Source organism: Salarias fasciatus, chromosome 22, assembly GCF_902148845.1.
Source record: "Salarias fasciatus chromosome 22, fSalaFa1.1, whole genome shotgun sequence".
In the NCBI taxonomy this organism is placed as follows: Eukaryota; Metazoa; Chordata; class Actinopteri; order Blenniiformes; family Blenniidae; genus Salarias; species Salarias fasciatus.
In genome coordinates, this window is record NC_043765.1 from 15161139 (window position 1) to 15181377 (window position 20239).

The 20239-nt window shown below is 42.4% G+C and overlaps 1 protein-coding gene across 2 annotated transcripts in view; it reads right to left on the reverse strand.

Annotated features, from left to right (window-relative positions):
- The window catches only part of vps50 (VPS50 subunit of EARP/GARPII complex), an 86414-nt gene that overhangs the window by 15089 nt on the left and 51086 nt on the right, over window positions 1-20239 (reverse strand). The window contains exons 18-23 of one of the 2 annotated variants that reach the window (XM_030120452.1): window positions 19943-20128; window positions 18347-18465; window positions 16838-16944; window positions 15610-15731; window positions 12578-12655; window positions 12051-12131 (exon numbers count right to left, since the gene is read on the reverse strand). In XM_030120452.1, coding sequence (XP_029976312.1) covers window positions 12051-12131; window positions 12578-12655; window positions 15610-15731; window positions 16838-16944; window positions 18347-18465; window positions 19943-20128 — 693 coding nt within the window. The remainder of the gene's footprint in view (window positions 1-12050; window positions 12132-12577; window positions 12656-15609; window positions 15732-16837; window positions 16945-18346; window positions 18466-19942; window positions 20129-20239) is intronic. The other variant, XM_030120453.1, reaches the window with a different exon arrangement.

Consider the following 20239-nt stretch of genomic DNA (forward strand, 5'->3'; position numbering starts at 1 on the left):
CAAAAAAAAAACAGAGGGAGGGAGAGAGAGAGAGAGAGAGAGAGAGAGAGAGAGAGAGAGAGAGAGAGAGAGAGAGAGAGAGAGAGAGAGAGAGAGAGAAGAGAAACGAAACAACAGCGATGACATTTCAGAATTTCTGTCTATTTTCTTTTTTTTGGAGGAAGAGGAGCATAAATACAGTTTTAAGATGCAGGTCAGGCTTGAAAACCTCAGCGGGATTTTATCAGGACTTTAGAATTAACCCTAAATCAAACGCCATACAGGGCCAGCCCTCAGAACTTGTTTTGTCTCTTTAAGCATATCAGATACTTGATCGCCGTTCATTACAAGCTAACAGCAGTTTGCATAATTTGATTCTATACGATAACGTCGACGTAATCACTGTGATTGCCCTTTGAATTGATGATTTTTTTTTTTTTTTACGGATAAACATGCAAATGATGTCTGACACTGAGAAAAACACTGCATACTAATAAACTGGATGCAAATGAGTGCACTCAATGTAGAACTACTACGTTCCCTGAAGCTCCTGTGAATTAATTCCTACAAATGAGACATTTCTTTATTCGTCTGTCTTCTTAAAAGTCCTTTTTGGGGAAATCCGAAACAGAATGCTTCAGTGTCACCTGTTGGGCCTTTCACTCCTGAGTAATCTAAATAACTCGATAAGCTCTTTCTGCTTACATCCAAGCTGCAGCTGGAGGAACCATCAGCTTCAGATGATTATACCTTCCATACAAAGACATCAGTCATCATTGTGGACATGTGGTCATCAACTGTACGCTGACTTTGAGTCGCTATTTGATATCCTCACAGATAAAACAGCGCAAACAATTATGCTCTCGCTTTAACGACGGCGCTCGATCAAAGTGACAAATGGCTTCAGTCAGATAAAAGCAAACCAGCGCCATGTGCCGGACGCTCTGCCAAATGCGAGCGAAGGAATGTCTCATTGGACGAATCAAGGAGTCTGAGGTACATTCTTCAACGTCGTCCGAAAGGCCGGGGAAGAAAGTAGGGAATGGGGCGAAGCTGTGTGTGTAGCATGACTCATGGTGAGGAGATTAAACTTCATCTGATTTACATCCTGCAGCTGCTGAAGTTATCTGAAAGGAGATTAAACATTTTTCTCTTCTGCCCACGAAACTGTTTTTCTATATAAAATGTTGCTCATAGACAATATAGCTGTCTGGTTATCAGGTACTGATTTGGCACAATTAATTCTTGTTAATTTCTTAATGAACCGACAACAAACTAGTAAGTTAATGCAACTTGCACCAACTCAGGTTCTTCTCATTGAAGAATGATGCACCGCCAGAGGGACTTGCTGAAAAAGCAATATTTCCAATGAAGAAATAGAAGAAAAACAAAATCACAAAATCTCTTGTCACAGCTCCCTGAAATTTAACGGGCTTTTGTTTTTGTTTTATTCCGTTCAAACTGTTCAGTCTCAAACACTTCAAATCTAAGGATGGTTTGAGAAGTCTGGAGACTTTGCTAAAAAGAGTATTTATTCTTTTAATTCAGAAGAGAATTAAAAAAGTCTTAAACTGTATTTTTTTACCGTTTCATGTGCTAACTAAGAAAAATAACTGAATCTATTTAAGATCAACAAGACAGTTGAAGCGGGAGAAATCACACCTCATGAGGAGATTTTAAAACAAACAAAAAGAAATGATGAGAATTGTTTTTCTTCATACAAACACGGAATTAATTCAAATCAGATCTGCACTGAGCTCATAATGAAAACGTCCTCTGGTAAAACACCTTATCTGCATCCGAGCACAGTAACACCATTTTGCAGGGAAACACTCCCACAATGCATTTTGCAGAGTGGAGTCGGAGCCAGAGGCTGAATACACTCACTCAACATTTCCAAAACACACAGTTCAGAGGATTTTTTTTTCCCCACACTAAATCCTGGAGGCAGTTTTTCTTTCTTTCTATCCAGCTGACAGTGTGGCAGGTGTTTGGGGGGGGGTCCTGCTGTGAACACGTTCACTTCAGAGTGCAAATGTAAATGATCATCAAGTTGTGAATCTGTTGACTTGAGGCCATGGTGCAGATCTGAAGACAAAGATGGCCTACATCATTAAGAGCTGAATTCTATCATGGAAAACAATGAGACGAATCTCTGCAGAGATAGATCTCACTGTAAAAGAGAAAAAGGTTGCTTTTTTAAATTAATGGTTCTGTGTGAAGAGAGACCAGTGTGAATAGACTTTAAAAAAAATGTTGCGTGCCACAATAACGCTGGAATGAAATGTGCTTTTATTCAACGCGTCCAGCCTCGCAGTTTATTGCAAAGAGAAATTCTGCCATGTAGTCAGGCAGAAACACTGCGGTTGGTTTGTGAGCGTGACAAAAATCAGTCATCACTTTGTTGTGACTCACAGAGGGTTCAGAAATAAATGCTTAAGATAGTTATTTGTGCCACAACATAACTGAATGAAGACTGAAATTACAAAAAATGGAAGGCATATTGTGTCAAAAAACTGAATAAAATAGAAAACTTGTATCAAGGAGTGATATTTCCGTATTTGGCCATGAAAATTCAATACAAGGTATCTCAAAACATTCAAACATTTCAGAAGTTTTCACCATTTGAAATTGAAATGTTTCAGTTTAACTGACACAGCACTGGATTACAGAGAAACTAGAATTTGGCACTCAGAGAGCGCAGACCTCCGCCACAGGTGAAATCAGTCACCAACAACAATAAGAACACCATATATTAATATAACTAAACAGATATAAACAAAGTCTGTCATCAATTTAAGACATAGTACTGAGGTCCTCTGCTGGATAGATACAGTACTACACTGGTCAAATGACAGTCGTCACCCTAACGTAACTCAGCAATAAAAAAACAACACAATGACGGACATGCAGAGATGCACAACAAAGGAAACAAACAGTCCAACATAGGGTGAAATCACTTACAGACGAAGCTCTGATCAAGTTTTGAAGAGAAGCCAACTTGTGGCGATTTTCTCGTGCAGCTGCGCGACTGTTCCGTCCGTGAAACAGGTCCGACTAGGAACTAAAACTAAAGTTCCGCTGGGCAGTACACCATATCGGTCAATGATAAAGAATTCTTTAAAAAATTCCTGGATCCAGACAGTGATTCGGATCATCACCAAAATTTAATGGATTCTAAGTTAGCCCAAGACCCACCTTTCCACAACGTTTCATTGCAATCCGTCCATTACTTTTTCCGTAATGCTAACAGACCAACCAACCAACCAACCAACAAACCAACAGACGGGCGTGATTACATAACCTCCTGGCGGAGGTAAAAATAATATAATTGAATGAACGAGTTGCAAGTAACTTTCAACTCATTTACTGCTTCAGTCTGTTTTCAGGCTGAGGATTAATTCACAGAATCAGTGTGTTCTGACTATCAGTGATCTGTTCACTTGAAAAAACTTTTTGAATAAAGTGATGTGAAATATGAGCATGAAACATCAAGAATCCTCCGATTCTGTTGTATAAAAGTATCATTCAGTTCATTACCTGAGAGCAGATAACAGAGGGTGTCGGGGAACATTTGCCAGGTGACTGAGTCTCCTGAATATGACTTATGTTCTGGTTTGGGCAGCTTCCAGATATCTGGTCCCTCCATGAACCAGCAGGCACGTCGGCCATGTGAGGTCGAGTTCGAGACTCGTATTTTCAAAGCCAATGAGGACAGAAAAAAGAAAAAAGATGGGAACAGTTTGTTCACTGGCACAGAGCCGCAGTAAGCTGTCCACTGATGTCTGCAGTGGCCTCAGATACAAAATGAAAAACATCTTCATGAAACCATAAATACGTTTTAAAAAAAATGTAGCCGGTGCTCGATTTAAAATGTCTACCAATTAATTTCTAAGAGGTTTATTCCGGGCACATTCCACAGATTACCGGAGCAGCGAATTTACAGTGAAGAAGCAATGAACGATTCCATCTGCACAGCTGTGGCAGGAGATGCTCATTGATAACACAATCATTTCCTCTGCACTCACACCTGGAGCAAACCTGCTCTTCAATTCACTTGTTTGGCTCGGACAGGAAAAAAAACCAACAACACAGGAGATTAAAAAGTTCACAGACCATGAAGAGCTCAACGGATCTCCCCCGTCATCATCCTCAGCAGTTATTTTGACGGGGTGTGTAATCTGCTGCCCGAGCCACACAAAAAGTGCTTCGGTCAATGTCGGTTCTTCTTGGATGTTTTAGCTTCACTGTGTCGAGTCTGGGCTGCACGGTGGAGGAGTGGCCGGCGCTCTCGCCTTGCACCGAAACGTCTCGCATTCTCAGCACAGTGACAATAGGTTGGGAGAAGTGCAAATTATCTCCAGAAAACCCAAACCCAAACAAAATAAACATCTCTATAAAGTAGTTAGAGGTTATCTTTCCTGTTGTCCTTCCAATCACACCACTGTGGATCAATGGATTGCCGTCAGGTAGCAAAATTCTGTTTGCTGTCATGTCAAACAAATTAAAAGTGTATTTTTAGAACAAAAAAAATAAGCTCATTTGCAAGCTGAGAATTCAAAATTCTATTCAAGCCTCTCGGTGCATCCAAGACGATCATCCTCTAAACACAGAGGAGCCACAGACCAGGTGTTGTCTCTTCATAACAGGACTCACAGTCGCTCTCAATGCAATGATCAACTCGGAGTTCACAGTTAACCCAACAGACAAGTAATACGAGAAAAGTCATGTAAGGCACAGGGAAAACACATCAATTCATCCCATTTGAAAGGCGTCAACAGTTCAGAATTTATTAGACCTTTTGTATGAGAGATAGTGTCTTTAAAATCTCAAATAAGTCCAGTTGCCTATTCACAAAGACATAGTTCAGCAGATCACCAAGAGTCACCTAACTTTGTAAAACAAAGCTAAAATTGTACATCAAATACCGCCAAATGCCAAGCTTAGCTAATATCATTTAAAAATAACAAAACAATAAAGGGATCGGTAGATTCACAGTGATGAGTCTATTGGAGAAATTTTTAATCTGTGTTGTTATCCACCAACCCAGTAGCCACAGCAGCTCATGTTAGCCAAAGCAGTTCATGTTAGCCACAGTGCTATCCATGGGCAGCAGTGAGATTTCCACACATCGATCTAGTCAAGCAATTTCCTTCTTCCCCATCAGACAGCATTAATTATTTCACATATGCCATTTGGTGTTTAAAGGTTACCGACACAAAATGATCTACTTAGGATGATGGGGAAAAAAATGAATAAATAAATAAAAAGAGGTAATATGTGAGTATCTGAAGAAACACAATGGGGCAGAATATCAGAACTGGAGGGAGACAAAGCCTTTCTTTGTGAGCTCACCGTCTAATTATCTGTCTGGCGCCGACACTCAAGTCAATGAACTGTTTTAAGACCTCTTTTTGCTGAACGATATGTTGGAAAAAAAAAGTCTAAAACCCTACTCTAACAGAGATTATCAGGCTTTGTTCGGTTGTTTTTCTTTTTAATTGCAATTACCCTGTTCCTTGATAAGACTGAGCTAAAGTAATAGTCAAAGTGGACTGAAGTCATTCAAATGTTTGACTTGCTCAATTATTATATATCTCTGTAGGAGTTTGAATTGGGGGTTTTGTTTAAGACAATTTTCAGAAGCTAAAATTTTAATGTTCAAATGACTAATTTCATATGCATAACAGCAGAAATAAAACCAAATCACAATAATAGGATTATCCATGCCAATTCTGGGCCTAAACTGAGCCAAGCTGAGGCTTAGCAATTTCTCACACTTAAATTATATCACCTGTAGAAACTGTCAGTGGTACTAAAAACACAGATATACCCAGAAAGCTCAGTTTCAAAACACATTTCCCAGTGACTGCAGTCACTTGAAACAGAACCATAATTTAATTAAGAGTCCTGGCGAGCATCGACACTCTAAAGCCTCCAGGAAGTGTCTCTTTACTTGATTCTGTGAGGTTTGCCAACATCCAGTAGTTGAGGGAGAACAGCTGCCTGAACGTCTACTTCAATGTCTTTGAGGACTTCAGTATTCAGCGAGGGGCAAAAAAAAAAAAAGAAAACATGCTCCTGTCTGGGAGGCATCGATGCCAAATGGTTTTTCCCATGTGGACCAACTGCTTTATAAAGTATAAAGACGTCAAGAACATCAAAGTCCAGGAGCTTATCTTCCTTGTATCGTGATTAGAAATAAAGCTCTGGAGTAACGAATGAGAAGGAAACTTCTAAAAGTGAGCATCCAGGGAGGAAATTCTCCAACAGAAGAGAGCAAAGCTTAAAATAAGAGTGAAAAACAAAGATACAGCCGTCACTTCATGTTTATCTATCCCTGCTGTTTCTCCTCAAACACATCAAAGCCCGAGCTATTTACCCAGCTGAAGATATTCCTAATGAATACCGACAAAACCGATAAATCTCTTCAGTTTTTTTCTGCATGTTAGTTTAATATAATTCTATTATTTTCATCTGCTATTCACATGGGACATTGCTCCCTTTCCATATTGCCTCAGGGAGAAGTAACATTAAAGCTTTGCATCGATTACGACAAACACCTTTTCTATCCAAGAGGACTTGAGATTCAAGGGGGAAATCCCTGCTCTTCTTATTCCCTGTATGTTGCACTGAGCATTCAGCCACTCAGCTTTCTTCTCACTGCCCCCAAAACAGCCCCATTGACACCGAGCATCACGGAGACAAAAAGTACCCGACTTGTCCACTTCGCTTAAATAACCACAGGACCGACTTGAAAAGATCCTCAGGTTTTCTCAGGAGCTGATGAGTCAGGACTCACCTCATTTGGAGCATCGCTTTTTTTCTTTTTTTATTAGTGACTTTTCCCTGCAGGTTTTCCTGGACCTTTTTTTCTTTTAGTGCAGCACAATTTGGGTGAGCTGCCTGAGCTGGTACTGAGGGAGGTAACTGGAGGGTCTATCTCCGAGCAGCAGGACACGGCGGAGCAGCAGAGGGGAGATCAGAGCTGACACATTCACTTTTCTTACACAGCTGAAAATAAGAGCGAGAAAATCCTCACAGCAGAGAAACCAGAGACAACTGAGCTGGAACACCGAGTTAAACAAGCAATCAAAGGGAAGAGATTAACTAAAGTATGCACATTTATTATTTCTCTACTACTTTTATTACATATTTGATCTTTTTATTACTTGTAGAAAGTTTTATTTAATTCATTTTCTGTTGGTATTTGCCTTTCAAATATCTTGTATATGTTTAATTAATGCCAAATTTCATACTGAAGTTATTAATTTTAACTTATTTGTCTTCCCGAATATATTTTAAATTCTCTTCTTTTATTATATAATTTTTTCTTTCTATTCATTACTTGTACTCTTTTTCTCTAATTCATTAAACAAATTATTTTTTAGTTTCCAAAACATGAACGTTAACTAAAATATACCAGCAAAATAGAAATGGACATCAAGAATCCTGACTGATGTTTTTGCAATTCATAAAGGAAGTGTCAAAGTACAAGCTGAACACTGATCTCTCAGCAAAAGTATCTCAATCTCTGTCGATTGACTGTTTACTCGTCTCCAGCCTCCCTAAGGAGATTCATGGCCAAGTGGATTTAATGGCTGCCAGGCCATTACTGTCAAGTGGATCCCACTGCGTCTCTTTGTCACTCTGGTACAAGAAATTTGGTTCTCATTAGATGAATGTCAACTGGAATTAGGGTTTTCATCTATTTCACGTGACACCGCCGGGCCCCCCCGAGCCCATTCCTGGCTATTTCTTCTTCCCCTCAGCTGCTGGGCTGCTCACCTGCTTGGGGATGGCACATCAGCCTTAATGCAGAGATAAAGCTTTGCTCGAGGTGCAAGAAATCAAAACATGAGTCGCATTTCAACAACCTGGAACCTCTAGTTCTTTAAGGAACTGAAAAGCCCCCCGTTGTGGTGTAAAAAAAATAACCGGATAACAAAACTTGAGACTCTGAATCCAGAGTACTGCATGATGGTTTTCAGTACTTAGAGAATGTTCTTCCAGTCGAACTGCAGCCATGAATAAACCGAGACGACGTGCTCGAGCTACGAAGACCGAGCGCGAGGTTTAAAGTGAAGTGCGTCACTGTCATGTCACAGAGCGAGATGCGATGAGTCACGGGCTAAAAACTGAAGAATTCCTGCAGGCGAAAAAGCTGAGCTGCTGTATCTGAAGGGGATAAAGCGTCTCCTCATTACAGCTGACAAGCGTGACCCGAAGCTGGACCAGTCGATGGAGTGTACAGTGTGCTCTGATGAAGTCCCCCCAACAAAAATGTCAATGTCTGTGATGTCCAGACAAATACAGTGTGAGCAGTCACACCACAGCCATTAATTATGATCTATAACCCCTGCCAAACGGCAGATCCCTCCGGACTGAGCCTCGGAGCTATTCACAGAGCGAAACACCAGGTGAAGACACCGGTGTGGACGGAGGCTTGCATTCATGAGAAGCTTTTAATCGAATCATGGGGTTCCTCGTGCGTTCAGTCGATGGGACAGAAAATGTGAACGCGTTCGTCCCCCTAGTGAGAGGCGACATGCCAGTGTGCGGAGGCAGTCTAATGAACCACAAACACAACACATGCTCGGGGATTATCACCCCGATACTGGAAGAGCGACAGGAGGAGAGTGTGAAAAGCGAACAGACAGCGCCCGCCGTCAGATGACATGCAGCCGGACTTCAAATTGGAAAATGTGCTCATTTGTTTGTTGGACCTCGGAATGTCTTGCTGCGTGTTTTGTTGGCTCGCAGGGTCTGTTTTTGCCCGTTTCTGCAGGGATTCTAATTGCCAGAGAACTGATGCCAGACCAGAAATTACCCGGCGTCTGACTGGCTGAAAAAAATCCTGAATTCTCCTTCACACAGCCAAGCAAAGGCAATATGCAAAAGAAGAGTATGATCCCTCCCTTAACCACAAAAATAATTGAACAACCTGAGAGCGAAGCTCAAATGTCCCCAGGCCTGTTTTTAACCTTATTCTGTGATCAGATTCGGATCTCTCCTCCACATGCTTCTCCAACAATTGTTTGTTGTGAGGCATAACCGGCTCCCCGCAAGTGTTCTGTTTATGGGCAAAGGTGGTCCTGAACATACGCCGGAGCTGAGGACCTACAATCAGGCACAAGGACACACAAACAAACGTGCAAAACAACTGTGAGTGCTGCATTCTGAGTAAACAAACAAGCTTACTATCGAGCCAGAGGACCTCCTCCTCATGCCTCGGCTGACAGTGAAATATAGACACGTACAGGCAGGCCAATGTATAATCAGTCAGAAGTGTCAATAATATAATACTAGCTGCTGTTTGTGTCTCGAGCTGAGAGGCGTGTAATCATTCACACAGCTGCTGAAAGAGGAGGAAGTGATGGGACGAGAGGATTGGATGAAAGAGGGATGAATCGAGGAAAAATATAAAGTCTTTCAAAGTCAGAGGAATGACCAGACTGATAGAAAGATCACATCCTGACAGTTTCAGAGTGAAAGGCCAGTGAGGGGAGGGGGGGAAGGTTCCTCTTTTCAGCTTTCATTACAAAGTTGCCTGAAGCAGGGGCGCTCCACAGCTGAACTGTCCAGGCAACATCAATATGGCATTTAAAAAAAAAAAGTAAATCTGAATGATTCCTCTTTCAAGTTGGAACCTCATGTTCAATACAGTAAAGATAAGACATCAATTGTTCTTTGAATATAATGGAATATAATGTAAAAACAGCAGTTCTGTGAGATCACTTTCATGTCTGAAAGTTTCTCCTGGAAACGGCAACTTTCCAACCAGGTTAAATGAATTATTTAAAACCCACAGTGAGTGAGCTCAAAATAAAAACTGTCAAACTAAGACACCCGACAGCGTGTTTTTCAAAAGGTAATCAAGAATATCTGAGGCAGAGAGAGAGAGAGAGAGAAAGACAACATAAACTGGGGGATGATCTTTTCCCTTTCCCCCCCAGAGCTCCCAATTTAAAGCGAAGCGGCTCGGCGTCTGAGACCAGACGAGATGGAGGCTCGCTGCCGTTCACGTGGGACTCGGAGTCATTACCGGCACATCGGCTCTGGAATCAGACAGTCGCACCGGCAAAGCGGGGGAATAAAACCGCAAGGATTCGGCAGTTCAATTGACATGCAGCGTGCAATTAACTTTATAATCTGTTTACAAATGAGGTCTGTCCTGTCGCAATCTCTGGAGTGTGTGAGAGTGTGGATTTGTATGCAGGTGGCGGTCCTGTATTCCTAGTAAAAACATGGACATTTTTAACCACACAGTGAAGTCTAGTAGTTCAAAATAAGAAGGATTTATACGTCTAAGAGAACCGAGGAATAAATTGTAATAAATAGATGACAATTTACATCAACTCTGGACCGTGCCTTGGCTGAATATATGTATGCAGGTCATAATGTGAAACCCAGACGAGCAAAAGAAACGCAAGACAAAGCCGAGAAAAGAAATATGGACTGCTGTAGAAGTTTGGAAAACAGGGCTTTTTCCCAAAATGAGCTGATTTATTGAGATGAGCTAAAATAGTTTTGCATATGAGAAAGAACAGACCCAAAGCTCTTTGGTCGTACATGAGGGAGAGACGATGTGTGTAGTTTCAAAGCTTGAGGCAACATAAAGCTGCTTTTACTCAGACACTAAGTGACATGGATGTGCAGATATGAAATGTTGCACAGGTTACATTGTTTTCGCTCACATATTCTCCCACAATCAAAAACAGCTCAAAATTTATCCTTAAAATCAAAAATATGTAAAGAGCAGCTATAGTGCCCCCTGACGGAAGAAAATATGGTGCTGCACGACACATTTTCAAGTTTTAATATTCTTTTTTTCCACCGCTGTTTTCCTCCATCTGCCTTTATGGGGCTTTTTCTCCTTTCTTTTATGTCTTTTTATAACACCACCGAATTGCTCAGCTTGAAACATTACGGGCAAGTAGATGACACTGCTATCACGGCACAATACCTTTATGTTTCACAGTCAAATAAATGCTTTTGCTGAAGCGCCGCCGTGGCCGCCGTGTGCCGTCTACTGTGAAAAACTGCATGCAAAAAGTGATGCCAGATGGAAAACAATTCACACAGTTTGCCATCTTTTATTTTCTTCACATTCATGCTTTAGAGCCGAGACTGACTGACAACAACAACCCAATAAAGAACGGCAGGCAGTAAAAGTCGCATGTGGCTGTGTACTGTAAAATTAGACCGGAGCACACAAGTCCTGAATGATTATTGACATGTGCTGCACACTGTTAGTCACAATCCCAGTAGTTTTATTTTTATGTGGCTTTTAACCTTCTGACTATGTCAATAAAAGTACTGAAAGGGAGAGTGAATAAATGAAATTAAGAAAAAGATAGAGACTACCAAAGGCTCAAAATGGAAGAAAAAAAACAACAAATTCAAATGTTATTCAGCATTTCACCACTGGGATTAAACTAAAATATATTCTATATAAGGAAAGAAGTCATTGAATAAAAGAACTAACTAGACCGTATGAGGTTTATTGGACAAACTGTCTAAGAAAGCTCGGAGTTATGGAAACAAATTCAGGATTGAGCTGTGGAAAGACTCTCTCATCGCTAGATTGGAAAAAGGCTGCAGAAAGATAAACTGTCTGCCGAAAAGAGGAAAGTGTGGACTCCATCACACTAATTGTCATCATGTAATGTAGAAGGGAGCAGCGCTTGAGAGCCGTAATGGAGTCACCCACATTCACCCTGCTCTGCCCATTTAAAACGGAGAGAGGTGTGTGTGTGTGCGTGTTTAGGTGACCACTGGGCAGATAATGACGGCCCGTAATGCATTTTGAGGGCTCGGAGCCACAGACACACACACACACACACACACACACACAGTACAGTGGTGATGGAGAGAGTGGATGTGCAATATCTGAAGGGAGAGACATAAAGAGGTGCGAGGGGATGGGAGGGTATGGAGAGCAGGGAGCGTGTTTGTGTCAGAAAATGGGATGGGCAGCGGGGTGACAGGCAAAAGAGAAAGCACGAGGAAGAGATGGAACGAGGAGGACGAAGGTGGGGAAGAAAGAGAAGTGAGAGCTGCGGTCTTACCATATCAATGAGGCTCTCCTGGATTCGATTCAGCGTGGTTCTCAGTCTGCTGCTGATAAGGCCCAGACCCGATGACTCATACTGTAGACACACACACACACAGTTAGTGTCGACACCGTGCACGGCTCCCACCTTAAAGAACACACACTTCACTTGTGTGTGAGCGCACAGATCTGCTCTCATCTCACGTAGTCAGAGACAAGGGAATTTTTTACTTTCGGCTTCTAGACGACTCTAATTCTAAAGAGAGGGGCGGCAGCGGGAAGGAACAGACATCAAAATGACACAATTATAGTGTCGACAGTAGACGACAGAACAGAGCTGGGAGAACGGAGGGGAGCGGAGAGGGGAACAACACAGCAAACTCAAAATAAGTGTCTCAAAAATCACTTGGAGATGAGCATGGGATGTCTGTCAAATCTGAGGCACTTCGTAATCAAAACATCATGCATGTTGACTAGTATTCTGTACCCACAAGCCAGTACAGAATAATCTATTCATCTCAGCTCCTCAGTTTGTACTCTTACCAGGCAAGCAGGGCCCACAACCCTGGCTGTGCCCGTCTCCCTGCCACCCTGAGCGGGCAAAGACGGGCTTGGGACAGGCTACGGAAGACGGATGGACAGCAGAAAGGAAAAACAAAACAACAAAACAAGAAGCAAATATCTCAAAATCAAGAAGTAAAACTCTGGAGGGACTTTGACAGAACTTACAAAAAAGCAAATAAACAAGCTAACAAACAGCATTAGATTAATGGCAGTAATGAGCGGGCCATTACTCTTGCACACTCTACACTATCCCTGACTGGCATTTAAATAGGCTTTGATTAAAGACCAGAAAAAACTCGAACAAACTAGAAACTGCTGATTAGCCCAGTGAGGTAAGGTAGTATCACCTACCTCAGGAGCTCACTCCAAATAAATAAAAAAAAAAAAAAGTGTTAACTGATAAGCTTGAGCGAATCAAAAAGCTTCGTTGACTACTAATTACCAAATTAAATTGAGAAGTTAAAAAAAAAGCCCAAATGAAGGATATTTCTTTAATTTTTCATGAAGTGATGAGGGTTTAAACACTGTGGCGGCAACAGTTTTACAAACAAAACCCAATGAAGTCAATATTCATACGACTTTCTGATAAATATGGTGTAGAAAGCAGGCATTTTCCAGCCTGATCCAGGCTCCACACAAAGAGACTCAGAATATTGATGGCCTTCTCGAGGAGCTCTGATTCATATATAAACTGCACATGTGCAAAAAAGATAAATAGCATCCAGCGTGAGGAGCTGTCTGTGGGAGTCAGAAGTTGAGGATGAAAAATAACTTTTTCTTGTGCTTGTTGCTAATTTTTCAGAGAAGCCGAGTGTTCTCCTGATGTGCTCTTCCCGTCCAGCTGTCTGAACCCCCTTTTTTTTCCTGCCTCATTGTTTCAGTCAGCAGATTCTCTCCTCTCCTATTTCTGCCTTCATATTTCAAGCTGGAGCGCATTTTCTTCCACCTTCATCATCCCTCCATCTTTCTCTTTGCTGTGTTTTTTTTTCGCCTCATCTGTCGGCTCGTTGAACAGACACTTTAATAAAATATCCCGGTTATTCCTATGTGGTGCAGGTTTCCATAATTTATAAGCATCGATCACTCCAAAACGTCGTCTTGGTAAATCCTCGTCTCTCAGCCCCTGCAGTTTCAAAGCCTGGTTAGCAATGGCTGCAGAGAATCTGTGAAAGACAGGGCCGATACACAAAGATAATGGGCATATTTAGCCTTTTGAATATTAATGCCAACCATTAATTTTCAAGTGGAGAAGTCAAGGAGCTCCTTTCTGATTCCAGCAGTGTAAAGAGATCAGGTCCCAGGTCAAAACAACCTGAATATGTGCGGAGCAACTTTTTAGAAACTTTTTAAAGATTCATAGGGGCATTTACATTTTTACTCAGTCTCTGCTGCATGAGACTATTAATATAATAGGTGGGTTCATGAAATGATGCTTTCGAGGACTCGAGGTGAAAGTTACAGATGCAACACGGCTGGGAAAAAGTGAGCTGAGAGCAGGAGGGATGACGAATCGGCGGCGCTCAGTGAAAGGAGCGGAACAAATTTGATTAAAGATGTAGCAAACTACATTAAAATGGTGGAGGGGAAAAATGTGTCAAACGGAGGAGGGAGCTTAAAATGATACTGCAATAAAGAAAGAGGGCCTGAAAGAAGCACCTTTCCATCCTGTACAGGGACCGCCGTGGTGGAAAAAGGAAAAAGCAGCGTGCTGACGAGTTATCAACTCCCAACCAGAGTGTCACCTTTCCTCATCCCTCCTCTTCACACACAAACACGCCAATAATCTGACTCGGAGAGGCCCCCGCGGAGCGATCATCCTCTTTTATCTCCCCCACCTCGGCGGGACACAAGTCATTCTGTTGCTATCATTACCACTTCCCCGAGGGTGATTCTGACAGAAAATGACGTTCCCTCCGCTTTGTGAGGCACAACGTATAATGACACGATAGCCGTTCTGAATGCGGGGACGGGGCTGAACATGTCGTTGAGAGGAGAGGAGATGTGGAAGCCGTGGGTATTCCACACATAACCATTAGAGGAAACATCGACGGAAATAATAACTCCAGGCAATATTCCAAGAGAGCAGCATCGCGCAACTTGTGTCAAGGAGTCGTATTCACGTCCTCTGAATAAGTATGAAATTAACATCATCGCAACAACGAAACATCGCCGTAGCAACCCGAAAAACACACGTATTTGTTCAGTATACCGAGGTGATGACGAGCTTTACTCTCAGCGGCGACATAAAGGACGGCGCACGCTGATATGATGTGATGCCAACAGTGGAGCCTGCTGTCGCATCCAATCTTGTATTTCTATTTATATTAGCAAACAGAGACAGATGGAAAATGACAGAAAATGAGGAGACTGCTTTTCATTCTTGGTGCTTTAAAGCTCCACACAACAAAAAAAAGTCGCCTCGACGCATTTCAACTGTCAAGAAAATCTCAGATTTTCATCGTATTTGCTCCCGAAATTGGAGACATATTCCATTTGAAGATTAAAAACACTTATTTTAATGACGCATCGAATTGGCTAGAATGTTCAATCATTACTTACTTTTTTTTTTTTGCTTAAAAAAATTGTATTTTCAGCAAGTGGATGATAATGTTTGGATTGCATGCCTGCTTTAAGACCCACTGCTTTGACTAAAGTCATATTTACGCTTACGACTCACTTTATTGAGTTTGCAGTCAAAATCCTCTCTTCATTTAAAGTTCATGATTCCTTCCATACACAAGTTCATAAAAAAAAAAAACTGCAGATCACTTTGGGAGCACTTTAAGCCTCCACTATTTTATACTCTATAATTGGAAAAATTGAAGCTGAAAATGTAAAATGTATATTTATTGATATATTCATGCATTGTATTTGTTAAATACCACTTCGAATAACCATTAAAGCAACTTCTGTAAGCAGAAGAGCTACAAGTATTCAGTCAGAGGGATTTAAATCTTTCTTAAAAGCCAACATCATAGAGGTTGCTGCGATTAAACAAATAAATACTGTACCATGTCATTGCGTCCAAAGAAGGTGTAGACGGCGTACAGGTAGTAGTCAAAGAGCTGAGAGACACAGTGAATGACATCGAAGGCAATCGGCTTCAGAATGTTCATCATCTGCATGTACTTTCCTGCGCAGAAAAGACACAAACGTACATCAAACATTTGGATATATCGTGCCAGTTGTGTGTTCCTGATTACAACAGGACAGCATGCACGACCCTCCGTATTGATTCTCTCCAAAAAGGGGGATTGAGCATTTTGAACCCGGCATCACTTTACAGACGATGAAGTGCTCCTGCGCTCGAGTAAATTTTGCAGCGATTAAAAGAGATAAACTACAGTTAATGAATTCCGACGGGACCCCATCCTTCAGGGGAGAACTTAAGCAGGACTGGGTTTCACTTGCATACAAATTGCCAGGATTTAATTCAACTGAAAGGTAGTAAAAGCAATAACTACAGAGGTACAGGGGTGTAACGGGGTTACCATTGACTCAGAACTGATGAGTGAAAGAGAAGGAAAAAAAAAGAAGTAAACCCAATCCTCCCAGCTTTACCACTGAGACAGCACTATTTCTCTCACACTCTCATTTTTCACGCCTTTACACTTAAATTCTGCACCGAGAACTCAGAGACCAATCTAACTCCATCAAAGTGCTTCACAGACTGAATTAGAAGTGATTGTGTGGAATAAAACTTTGACTTTGTCCAGTTTCTCCACAATATACGATAAATCAGTTGTACCTATCGTGTTAGGAAAAAAAAAAAAAATCCTCGACTTTACCTTGTGTGGGTCGGAAAGCTTTGCCGAGTAGTTTGAAGTGAAAACAGACATTTTTTTTCTTCACTGAACCAGAAATTGTGTGAATAATTATCGAACTCCAACTCGTGTGCCACAACACAGAAACACTAACTGGCCCCCGTAATTGAGATTCACACTGAAAATCCCATTATGAGAGTCATGTCGGCGGAGAACACGAAAGGTCTCCGCGTCTTCAGAACCACGTCACGAAGACGCGTAAAGCGCCTCTCTGAGAAGCAGGAGGTCAGAGTTCGGGGCGGAGGCTAACCATTATTAGTGTATCTCAGGCACAGACTTTGAGCGAGGCGATCGCCGTCATTTCCACACTTAATTGATGCAGAAAAGGAAATCTAAGAAGGCCAGAGGCTGGGTGCGGCCACACGTACGTGTGTGTGTGTGCATATGAGTGCGCGTGTGTGTCTCGAGGACCTACCAACCAGCCGGATGACGTTCAGCGTTGTGTTGGTGAGAATCGGCGCGTTGGTCTTATTGAGGTTATAGTCAGACTTCTTCTTGCTTCTTATCGTCTCTCGGGACGCGCTGATGGAGGTGGAAACGAGAGAGAGGCAGAAAAATGAGGGAAGAGACTCACTAATTATCATCATTAATACCCAGGAGTGACGGGAACGGTTGGAAACCTTTAGCATGGGGTCTCAGTCTCATAATTGATCAATTAGCAGCCATTACACAACGCAGGAAGACCCCACTGGTGACGCCTCTGATCTGGGGGTCCTGGACCGGCAGACCCCTGACACCAAGCTCCCTGAGCCATGCTACCCCGTCATTTCATTTTATTGGCAGCAATCTTTATATGTGCTGGCTGATTCCTGGATGTGACCGTGTGGCCTATTTAATAATTAACCACTGGTGATTCCTGCGTAAAGGATCGGAAATCAGCATTTCAGCGACTTCGGGCGAACGCTTTGTTAATCTGGAGAAGATGGGGAGGGAAATGAGGGGCTGAAAGAGAAAATGCTGCCAAGTTAAAGCTAATTTATACAAGTAATGAGACAGTGAGCATGAGCATCATGATGTGATTAATACATTATTAAAGATACAAGATCCTCATAACAGTTTTTCTGTCATTATGTTGGCAGATTATAGTAGATTCAAGACAAAAATTGGAGATAAACCTTAAATTCTCATGGTGCTACCAACCAAGCATCCAAATATATGTGGTTATTTATGAAACCGCTCGCCGAGATAGACACAGTTTGCATGAATTGCAAATCTGTTATAATTCAAGGGTCCCTGGTTATAAATACTGCAAAATACATAACTGTTCTCGACCGCATGCACGGTTTTTCCTTCAAAGGAAAATGAATCCTTTCACACAACATGCCGGTGAGCACATGATTGCCTTCACCCTTAAACAGCGACTAATCTCTCAGTGCTCACCGATCACGTAGGTGGGAGAGGAAAAGAAAGAGAATTTTTCATGGGCAGACAAAACGCCGTACAGAAGCTTTCTGCCTGCTTAGCAGGGTGAGGCAGGGGTGAGCTAAAAGCACCGCCGCTGGAGGCATGAAAAGTGGTGTAATGCATGACTTCACATCCTTTCATGCCCCTAAAAATAGAGATCCGAGGCGAGATTGCTTTATTTGGCACCCATGATTAGCATAAATCTGATCTCCCTGGTGCGTGTGTTTACTCTAAGTCGTGTTTCTGTGAGGACTGCAGAACTGGTTCGTACTCTGGACTCGTGATTCTGAGGCTAATTGGAGTCCTGTAAGTATGAACGGGGGAGTGTGTGAGACTTCCTGCCTTCACCCAGTCAGCTGGCTGAAGCACCCGACAGCCCCTAAGATCTGGGATTAACGTTTCTTCGAGTGGGGCTGGAATGATTGACGTGTGAACAAGATTAATTGTGCTTGCGATGCCGTGTGAGCCGCGTGACTTCAGAGAGAGGCGTGAGAAGATGGGAACGTCGTTTGGAACTGACCTCTTCAGGGGGACGTCACCTGTCTGCTCATCAACGTAGTCCTGCTTGAGCTCCTCGGGAACATCGCTGTCGCTGTCGTAATCCTGATACACACTCTTCTCCAGCTCGTCTGACTCATACTGGAGAAACGGGGGAGGGAAAAGGTCAGACGGGAGTTAACCAAAAAAAAAAAAATAAAAATAAAAAAAGTGCAAAGGAAGGATATACAGCACAACAAAAGTGAGAAAAACAGAGATGATGTTGAGGAGAAATACGCCGTTGCCAGGGTATCGCTGCTGGTCATTCATGTGCCAGATACCGATGCAATATCTACTCAATTCCACGACAGTTACGCTGACTCAAGATCAAAACCGCAAGAAATATAAATTAAACTACCCAAAAGTTGCTGGAAAACAAACACTGCCATCTTGGCTTTTCGGATTGGTGCAATAATCAATATATTGGATCGAGGTGGAAAAAGCAGAAAAGCCGTTCGCCTCTCAGAGGAGAGTTCAGATAAATCCCCCTGAAACAAGACAATATTTTCTGTGTTGTTAAGGGAACGTTCACGGCACACAAGCATCATATCGGACGGATTACAAGCTTAGAGGAAAGCAAACCTCAGGGCTCCATAAGCCCCACATGTTAGACAGCAGAAAATTGGTTGTGATGATGAACCTGTAAAGAAAAATCTGAGTGTCGGGGCATCCGCTAAGCCCTCCTCACCGCACTGCAAGAAACACACGGCTTCCTGTTGCAAATCAGCATCGGAGGGACTTCTGACTTCAAAGCAATATTGTCAATATCATCTGGGCTCCATGCGTACGTCTGGCTGAGCCGTCCCAATAAATCCAGATATAGATTCATTACAGACCATGAGAAGAAGCAGGTACGCACACTGGAGGATAAGCAAGGCACTCCAGTCTTTCATGTTTGCATCAAACCAGAGAACCGCAGAAAAACCACCAGCAAAATGCACTGCAAAATAAATACTTACCAGCGCCACATTTTAAAACTACGTACTCTACTACACCGTGTCAACACACTCAGGAGAAATAGATGAAGTCAAAAATTCGGCAGAATAATATGCAGCACTTCTCTGCAGTTTATGCTGAGCCCTGCGCCGGAGCTATCCAGTGATTCATTCCCTGTTTAACAGCTTATATTACAAGTCAGACAGTGTGTCAAAGAGCTGTAATAATTACAGCGGGTTTTGCACTGCTGGCCTCGCAGCCTCCTGAAAGTTTGCGACGGCCCTGGCGGTGACAGCTTGAGTGCAGCGATGAAACACTTAATGACCCGAAGTGATTATGTCTCAAATCAGCTTGGCTGTTTGTGAAACTGTTTGGCGTTCCATCTCGACAGATAGACTTGTTCATTAGTCATACTTACATAAGGAAGAGTGCCGTACAAGGCCATATAAACTGTTTCAGAGTAAACAATAAGGAAAGGAAGAGAAGGACGGAACACAATCCTAACACAGTTTTATGGGAATAAATGCAAAAAAACAAAAAAAAAACAACATAAAAATAACTGTTTTCATACTTCGACAAAAGTATTTTCACAGAGTAGCTTTCAATCATTTTGTGTTCTGACTTCAGATTTATTGACACTCACTCCGTTAGACGCCAGCACATCCTCCGTCTCTTCCTCTTTGTGCTCGATGTGCATCTCAAAAGGGTTTCCCTCCTGTACGTACTGCTGGAAGAGTGACAGCTCCTCCTGGGCCGGGCTGCCGGAGGACACGGTCTGTCTGCTCGGCGAGACGGACGGAGATCGACACTGGCCCATAAACTTAAACTCCTGGAGCGGAGAAGACGCGGAGCGGAGGGGAGAACGAAGCGGGTGTCAACAGACAGAACGCATGAAAGACGGATGGAGAAAACTAGTCACTGCCATCAACAAGCACAAACA